This window comes from Gavialis gangeticus, unplaced genomic scaffold (genome assembly GCF_001723915.1).
Source record: "Gavialis gangeticus isolate Ggan-Ray unplaced genomic scaffold, GavGan_comp1, whole genome shotgun sequence".
NCBI lineage: Eukaryota > Metazoa > Chordata > Crocodylia > Gavialidae > Gavialis > Gavialis gangeticus.
In genome coordinates this window covers 27,760,651-27,770,370 of record NW_017729032.1, presented here as the reverse complement: position 1 = coordinate 27,770,370, position 9,720 = coordinate 27,760,651, and the positions used below count along the sequence as shown (strand labels likewise).

At 40.2% G+C, this 9,720-nt stretch overlaps 1 protein-coding gene across 2 annotated transcripts in view; it reads left to right on the top strand.

Annotated features, from left to right (window-relative positions):
- TRPC6 (transient receptor potential cation channel subfamily C member 6) overlaps positions 1-9,720 on the top strand; it is a 95,425-nt gene that overhangs the window by 56,275 nt on the left and 29,430 nt on the right. For both annotated transcript variants that reach the window (XM_019525234.1, XM_019525233.1), the window contains exons 6-7: positions 3,666-3,930; positions 6,196-6,391. In XM_019525234.1, the coding sequence (XP_019380779.1) occupies positions 3,666-3,930; positions 6,196-6,391 (461 nt within the window). The remainder of the gene's footprint in view (positions 1-3,665; positions 3,931-6,195; positions 6,392-9,720) is intronic.

The following is a 9,720-nucleotide window of genomic DNA, read 5'->3' as shown; positions in this document are numbered from 1 at the left end:
ACGAGATTGTGGATACCGCTCTTCCACATCTCCCTACCTGTGCCCTTCTTCCCCCTGGACTCTGTTCACCAAGACCTCCATCCAGTGATCCAGGGTTTTGCTGCCGCATATGCTCCCCTTCACCCTTGGGTCGCACATAGCCGCCAGTACATGGACTGTACTGAACCACAATGTAGCTATCCATTTCTTGATGCCGTCCTTCAGCTGCTTCACCAGTGCCTGCACCTCTGGTGACAGTGGTTTGCCCCAGCTGAGGAAGGGCTGGAGGACCACCAAGATCTGGGAGATGGTAACCCACTGAGCTTTGTTCCCAATCTCTCCATGCAAGGCCATTTCATGGATGGCCTTCTGCTGCTCGATCAGCCTTTTGAGCATCAGGTATGTGGAGTTCCACCGAGTCTCCACATCCTACATGATTTTGTGCTGTGGGATGCTCAGCTCTGCCTGTTTTTCCTGCAGCATCTTGCTACCCTTGATGCTGCGGTGGAAGTGACCCACCATCTTCCTGCATTTCAAAATCAGGTGGCTGGTTGTGATGGTACCAGCAGCCCTGTCCCCCTCCAAGGCATCCCTCACTATGAAGTGCAGCTTGTGTGCCACACAGCAGATGCCAATAAAGTTGGCATCACAGATGGCCTTGACCATATTGGCTCCATTGTCAGTGACCATGAACTCACAGGTGAGCTCGCCTTGCCCAACAAGCCATCCCTGCACCATGCGGTTCATGGCCTCCATGATCTCTGTTGCCATGTGGGACTCATCCATCACCTCAGCTTGAAGGAGAGCCCACCGACAGCCTGACTGGTCACACCAGTGCCCTGTGAGGCAGAAGTATGCGTGATCTCCACCCAAACTGCTCCAGATGTCTGAGATGAAGAGTAAGCCCACCTGCAGACCTGCCTTGTGCCACTTCTCCCCCAAGTACTCCCTGCATGCTTCATACAGGGAGGGCGCCACCGTCCCGTTGAAGGTGGTGCATGCAGGCACTTTGTATGATGGGGCCATGAGTGCCATGAATCACTTGAACCCTGTCTGCTCAACAAAGGAGAAGAGCTGGCCTTCCACAGCAAGCATCTCCCCAGTGCTCTGAGTGACCTTCCTTGCTTTGGGAACACACCCCCTCTGTGCCTGCCTTTCCGACACTGTTCCACGGTGGCCTGCCTCTGCTTTGGGGGGATGGGGGCTTTTGAGTGAGGGGGACTTCTTTTTGGCCATGCTCCCACTGGTACCAGGCTGAGGAGGAGCAAGGGCAAGGGGGTGGTGCCTGCGGAGATGCGTCAGCATCCCTGTGGTACTCATTTGTTTCACTGCCTTGCCTCAGCTGGTTCTGGCCCAGCAGTGCAGGCAGATACCATATGTGGGATCATCTGCCAGCTCAAAACGATCCCAGACCACACTACCCCCTTGCTTCTGGGGTGCGGGTGCATGTGCAGATGCTGCCTTTTCCCCCTCCTCAGCAGGCAGAGGCACAGCAACAGGAGGAGCACACTCAGCTGAGCCACTTGCCTCCACAACCTTTACCTCAACCTCCTCCAAAGTGCTATCCAGGGAAGAAGACCTGGCACTAGGGGAAACTTGAGGGGTGTGAGTACAAACTCAGATGTTTCCCCCCCCTTCCCGAGAATTCCCATGCTAGGGTACTCACCTCCAGCTCCAGCCCTAGGTCTTCTGGCACTGAAGTGCTCAGGCTGGGAATTGAAATTGGGGTGGAGGAGACTGTCATGCTGCTGCTGCTTATTGTCATGATGATGGTGCTCAAGGTTATTATGGCAGGTGTTATTGGAGGGGATGCAGCTACTGCTCCCATCTCTTTGGTGTCACTAGCAGCAGAAGCAGCATGGCAGCTAGTTGTTGGAAAGAGGCTGCGTCTAATTTTTTTTTGGAGAGGGTATGGGACTTAGAGATCTCCCCCTGCCCCCTCTTCCACCCCAGCCAGAGGAGCAGCCACCTGCTTTTCCAGCACGCTGTATATCTGGTGTGCTGGAAAATCTGTGTGTAGTTCTGTAATGAAAAGTATGTATTTACGTAATATAAAATATATGTTCTGTAATATGTGTTGTGCTTTCCTGCACAATCAATGATGAGGGTCAGGGAAAACACAGATTTATTTTATGTGGAGAAAGAATTACAGAGAATAACAAAAATAAAAGGAGGATTTTGGGGGAGGAATTGAAAGGGTATTTTGGAATGGATTGAATCCCACTTGCTAGGAACAGACTAGCAAGTAAAAAGTGAGAGCCTTCTTGATGCTGCTGGAGGACACAGCTCAGCAAGCTGACAATGGCACAGCTGACAAAGCTCATTTCAAACAATGCTTTTATGCTCCTTCTCTGTCCCTCCCCCAGAGCACTGGGATTGGAAGGGACCTCAGGGAAGGATCACAGTCACTGGCCAGCTACAAAGTCAGTATTAGAGCAATCCTTCCCTGCTCTTCCCCCTCCCTCTCCTTAGTTTGTATTTCCCTGCAAGCCTGGCTTCTAAATTCAAAACTCTTTGAAATTTTTGAAACGTTTCAAGTGCCCTTGTTTTGTTTTGAAGCCTTGCATTTTGTTTCCGTTTCGGTGTTTCGAGCTCCAAATGCATCAAAACATTTTTGAAGCAAAACATCCATTGCAATTTTGCACAGCCCTATTATACAAAGTACTTTGAGTATTGACTGGAGTCCATCCTCCTCAGTCTATGCTTTTGCTGCCAAGCTGTAGCATCATTCAAACTGCCTCATTCTGGCAGGTGAATATTATAGTATTTTTTTTACAAAAGTGCAGCAGCCTCATCTGGAGAGGGAATGAGAAAGATAGACCCACACAGAGTAGCCTAGAGCTTAGTGGTTAGGGACTTCTCCTGAAAGACCTGTTTGAAAACTTGGTCTGAATCAGGTAGAGAGGAGATTTAAATCTGGTCTCCCACATACTAGGATGGGGCTGTAATCTACAGACTATTGGGTAAAAAGGGGAACACCACTGGGGCACTTTAGATCCTCAGCCTGAATCTAGTCCAAAAACTCAGGGTTTCTTTTGATAAATATCAAAATAAAAACTTAAAAATATTTAGCTGAATGCTATTCATAGAAAATAATGTGCCCAGCCCTAGTTTATAAGTTTAGGTAACTATCCCATTTCTATGTTAGATCTGAGAGAGCTCTCTTTCTTTCTGTAGCCTGATTTGATTGCAACAAGTGTGTAAGACGCTTTCTGAGAACTGTTAAAAATCACAGTAGTCTGAGAACTCCAGTTGACTTGTTTGGAACCATGTTACAAAGGAACTGAGTACTGAAAATTCTCAATATTTATTGAAAATGATCAGGATGAATAATTTCCTATAGAAGGCAATAGGTATCTTAGATGCACTTGAGGTGCATGTCTGCTGAATTTGGTATTCTAATTTAGGAACCAAATATGAAAATTGACCTATATTTATTTAAATAGCTTAACACAAGATGTCATGCAAAGTATAATAAAAGAAAAATTAGAAAGAGAGACAGATTCTCAACTGGTTTACATTGTCACTGGTTTAAATTGTCATAGATCCATAGACTTCAATGCCAATTTATACTGGCTGAAGATTTGTCCAACTCTTTCTTGTTTAACAAAAAAGGACAACTCTTTCTATATAAACTAAAGTATACTTCAAAACAGTTACCAGAAACTCTCATCTTCTATTTCTAGCCAGAATAAATTGGGATCCATCTGATCCTCAAATCATATCTGAAGGCCTGTACGCAATTGCTGTAGTTTTAAGTTTCTCCAGAATAGCCTACATTCTACCAGCCAATGAAAGCTTTGGACCACTGCAGATATCACTTGGCAGAACCGTGAAAGACATCTTCAAGTTCATGGTGATATTTATCATGGTGTTTGTGGCCTTCATGATAGGAATGTTTAATCTCTATTCCTACTATCGAGGGGCAAAACAAAATGAAGCATTCACAACGTAAGTATTACTCCTTTTTAAATCCTAAAAAATACCGGTTTTCATATGGAAGGACAGTTGCTTATAGGGAGTTATTAAATTATAATGCATAGTCTAAGACTTGACTCTTTTTACAAAATATTTTGCTCTTGGAGTGAAAGGTAGCTTTGTGGTCTGGAGGCCATGTCACCTAATAAACCACAATAAAAAGATAGTTCTTAGAGTGAATATGATGAAAATATATTTACATTTGTGAATTCACATCTGTAAATCAAAAGGTTCTCTTAGCAGCATACTTCTTTGCTATTCATGTATCGAAAGCAAAATTTGCATCTTTGAATATTGCTACATCTGGGCCACTGGGAACTGGAATTCATCAAAGCAACAGAAAATATGCCTTCAAGCAGGTAGAAGTTAGTAGAAATATATCACACAGCTGGATCTATGTATAATAGATTTTGTAGAAATAGCAATGTTTTGACTAAAGATACAAACTTAAACCAAGATCCTAGTCCGCCTTTAAGATGTTGAAGTCATTGCTACCACTAGTTCAAAAAATGTGCATCTTGACTCAGGAGAATGATCCTATTCCACCAAGGGAGATGTACAACTCTCCCATTCTGGCAATGTACAGAGCCTCATATGATCTCAGTGAGAGATACTGTTCTACCCAGGGAGACAATCATACCTCCCCTGTTCCCTCAATGGTCAATATTATATGCCTGTAATGTCAGGATCCAAATTATTTAGAAGGGAGACATATACTTAACAGGAAGCATTAACTTCAGACTGTAAATTAAAGATTCATTACAGTAATGAGATGCCTGCTTTATTCCCTAAAGTGCTCACTCAGAAATTGAGAGATCTGGGTTCTAGACAGTGGTCACCCAAAGCGGGCTTGAATCTCCTGTCTCCTATCCTAGAAAATGTCCTATATGTGCCCATCCTTCCTCTTGAAGCTAGCCCACTGGGTGGAAAGGAATAAAAGAGTTATGTTGCAAGAACTTCAAGCAAGAGAGTCTGACTCTGCAGACCAGTGAGGAGAGAGCCTTTGGTCCGGCCCCCAATGCTCTTCTTTACATCAAATAGATACAGTACTGGAAAAAATGCCTTTAGCTATGTCTTGTCCATAGCCTCATGGTAAAATCACTTTTCCATCCCTTCTGGATAAGGTGGGTCAAGTTTCCCTCTTCCTGCTCCAGTTACCTAAGCACCTAAACTGGTTTGCTCAGTCTATGGGACAAAACATATGGAGCACAACATCAACGTCAAACAGACATTTCCATGTGGCTTTCTAAAGCTTGGAATTTAGATGTTGTTTATGTGCTTCCAAGAATAGAATTGAATTATAATTGGACTTGGAGAAAGAGAAGCTTGGAAAAATGGAAGTTTTGGACTGTCCATCCTTGGGAAATTTCAAGAGCAGATTAGGCAGACACTTGGCTGAGATGGTTTTGTCAGAGATGATCTTGTCTTCAGCAGCCATATTTTCCTATACTCCTATGACCCTCAGGTAGCTGACTAAAGAATCTGGGCAAGTTAGCAGTTTTATAGTTGATACATAGGGTGGAATAGGATCATTTTGAATGGTGTAAAAGTCTAAAAGTGTTAATTAGAATATAAGTGTCACTTAGATATCGTAAAAATGGAATAATATATGAACCTTGGCCTCTAGACTGAGAACTAGCTCAAAATGTTTGGACAGATACTCTTACACAGAGGCCTGTTGAATTCCTGTCATTCTGTCTGGGAGCCAGCAACCCTTAGCTGTTTTATCAGGACTGTAAACCAAATCTGCAGGTTCCTGAGTGCCTTATTTGTGGTGCTCTGCAATTCTAGTTTCCATGGATTCCAGTTCTTTTTAGGGTCATGTTCATATTGATGGTAAAATAATTCATATCTGAGGTTTAATATTTTGTTTGTTATTCTTTAAAATATTTAAAGCATCCTTTTTTAGTAATTTTCTATTTATTTACATATATGTGTATGTATGTCATAGTTTAGTGCAAGTAATCAGAATTTATAAAGATTTACTGGTACCATTAACTACACTAGTTGGCCTTTCTTATATTTCTTGTATTAAAATATAAAATCTGTTGTTATGAAGTAGCCTCTAGTGACTGTGTTTATTAAATAATGTGTACTATGCATTCTAAATTAATGAGTTCACAATTCTTCAGTTTGGTTTAGGAGAAACTGATACAGCATATAAAATTAGTTATTGGTTAAATTAAAACGTTATAACTCTTACAATAGCATATGCTCATGTTCATGTTTTTCTTTCAGAATTGAAGAAAGTTTTAAGACATTGTTCTGGGCTATATTTGGACTTTCAGAAGTGAAATCAGTTATCATCAATTATAACCACAAATTTATAGAGAATATTGGTTATGTCCTTTATGGAGTCTATAATGTTACCATGGTCATTGTTCTGTTGAACATGCTCATTGCTATGATCAACAGCTCTTTTCAGGAAATTGAGGTAATATTTTTTTAATTGTTATCTATTTGTATGTATATATAACTATTGATCAATATCTTTTCTGTCCTTTTCCTCTTTTCTAAGAAAACAGTATAATAAGCTATTTCTTACTGTCATATAATTAAATATATACATGTAAATATATACGTATGTGTGTGTGTGTATATGCACACCCTCCTACATTTTATATGTTTATATCCATTTATCTATTTATCAACATATAAAATATAGGGGTATGGGGGGGGGGTGTATGTGTATATATTTATTTCTTTTATTTATTTATTTATACATATTACACGTTTTTACAAATGGTAAAAAGGATCCCTTTTAATATATGAGACATTAACACTGGGTCATATCTTTAATAAAAATGTAGAATGAATATAGTGTTCAACTAATTGAAAATATGTGCATTTTATATATTTATATGTTTATATATATAAATGTGTTTATAATTATAAACACATACATATTTATGCATATGTATAAATGTGATTGTGTTTATACTTATAAAAACATATAAAATGTAAGGTGTGTACACCCCCCCATATAATATATATAAAATATTATAAAAACCTATATACACACACACACACACACACGCGCGCACACACACACACTGGGGTTTTTTGTGGATGTGAGGACTAGTTTATATATATATAGTTTATATAGAAATAAATAAATAAATAAAACCAGTTCCCATAGACTAAATGTGCTGGTATGTAGTTCAGGTGTGAAATGGCTGCTGTGGTAGCACATCCCGGCATGCACAGTAGATGAAGTAACTCTACTGATGAAAATTTTTGGCTGCTTAAGCATCTATGAAGGGAGTTTTGGAGGTTTTGTTCTTTGCTCACTTAAACTTGGGCACCTAAATTCTACTGGCACCTAATTGCTTTTCTGCTTATGTCCCTAAGCAACTTCCTCTGTGGTGCAGCAGGAACTTGAACTTTAGTATGAGAAATCCTAGGCCAGCATCTTACCTAGTGAACCATCCTTCTTTTCTGTCAACTTAATAAATGTGTCTCTTTTTGGTAAGGTCATACATGTTATAAAATTATATTTATAAACTCACCAGGGGGGACCAGCGGGAAGTGGGTGAGGCTCTGTTCCCCCAGGCACCACCAGAGGTTACTAGGATTAACAGCCACAAATTGTTAGAGAGAAGGTTCAGGCTGGGCATCAGGAGACATTACTTTACAGTTAGGGCTGCCAGGCTCTGGAATGGACTCCCAAGGGAGGTGGTGCTCTCTCCTATCTTGGTGATCTTCAAGAGGAGGCTGGACAGATATTTGGCTGGGGTGTTATGACCCCACACTCGTTCCTGCCTGGGGCAGGGGGTCAGACCTGATGATCTGTTTAGGTCCCTTCTGATCCTAAGCACTATGAAACTATATATAATGTGATTGCAAGCACACTTATCTTCACCCTCACCCACACTATAATTTGTATGCAACAGTGAAGTTCCACAGTCAAAGAATCTGCCCCTCCCCTACAAGAAAGAACTTCCCCAAAACCTATGGCCAAAAGTCTTAAATATATTTGAATTATATCTTTTACATTTCTTCACAAAATATAGGGAATTCAGACACCTACATCAGAGTTGTATATTCATTCTTGACCCAATCTCCTAAAAGATAGGCATAGTGACAACCAACATTAGCAAATCTATGACCCTTTGTGGATGTGGGGACTTTTTTTTTATGCCTTCATTCTCCAGGTTTAAAATTATCACCTCCATGTCCCACAGGAGTGTAGGTAAGCTATTTTAAAGATCACCAGGCTATAAGATAATTACGTCCATAAAAATCTATTGTAGATAATTCCATAGCAAATGGTGCACAAACTATAATGCAGTAGAACTTGAGTCATCTGTATCTAGGTGGTTCAAAACACACTTAATTTGCAGTGGGCTGCCAAATTTGGATGATCTGTGAATCTGTTTACTGCAACTTTTACTTTGAAGGGGGTTTCTCCATTCACCTTGAGCGCATCAGTGGTCAAGCACAGCTGATCAGAGTGTAGGTTAAAATAAAAGCTAAAGCTAACAGCTGGAGCCCCACCGTGGTTTTGTATGCTTTGCAGACTGTCAATTTCACATGATGGTTTGAAGCAAATCCTGAAAAGTATCTGAATTCTACTCTACCTTAGCCCATCTTGTGTCTTTTGCAAAGCTATCAGAGGAAAGAAAAGAGATGCTCCCATTTTTAATACTGATACAACATCATAGAGCATTGTGCTCAGACTTCTGCTTATTTATATCAGATCCGTTCATGGAGTTTGGTCTGTCTGCTATATGTAGCTCCAGTGGCCCCAAATTTCCAAGAAACTGATCTAATCACTTTCAGGAAGAGAATCTCTAGTTATTGCAAAGCAGCCATATTTTCTCCATGACTAGCTTATAGGATGTTTCTGGAAGGAAAGCAGAGGGAACGAGGCTATCTCTTTGCTGGCCCAGCGTGCCAGGTAGCAGATTCAGAAGTGGGCCTGTCTCCAGCTCCACAATTTGATGACTATCACCTATTATTTTTGGAGTGTGTTGAAAACTGCTGCCTGGCTACTGAGAGAAGGTAGATAGACAATCAAATTCCCACTCCTGCAGCACAGTGATGAAAAGTGCAAATATATTTTCCTAAATCTTATACAGACATACATTCTTAGGACATATTCTAATCTAGTCAATTCTAATATAATCTAATATTCTATTGGTTTAGGAATCTATTTCTTAACTTCTCAGACATCCTGGATATTTTGAAATACAATTATATAATTAGTGTTTTATTGACTACATTGAGTATCATTACAGATATCTTTAAAAAGAAATTAAAATTGTTTTTTCAAGCATTGTTACAGTCCCTGAAACATATTCTAGACTTAGATTTTTTTAAATTTCTGACCACTTTGTCTTCATTTCTTGAAATCATTAAGGAATGTGTATTTTTCACACTATAATAAAAACTTGCAATCTTGGGAGAATGGCAGTTTTGTATGCATACATCAGTTTTCTGAAGTTTAATATAATTAAAATGAATTGAAAGTTTGCTTTCTGAAGAAATTCATGGTCAAGAGCATGTGTCACTTGCTATATGGGCCATACTAAAAGCACTTGGGAGGGTCTAATGACATTCTACTCCCTAACTGTAGCTGGAATAATTAAACTTCTAGATACCTCTAGTGAAAAATGTATGGAAATGTGGGGCATCTGCCAATGAACAGCTGTTTGTTGGATAGAAAGTAAGAAAAGATATTGTGTCCAATTGGAAATTAGTCAGAAAATATGATTAGTACATTTTTTTCATAGATTTCATAGACATTAGGGCTGGAAGGGA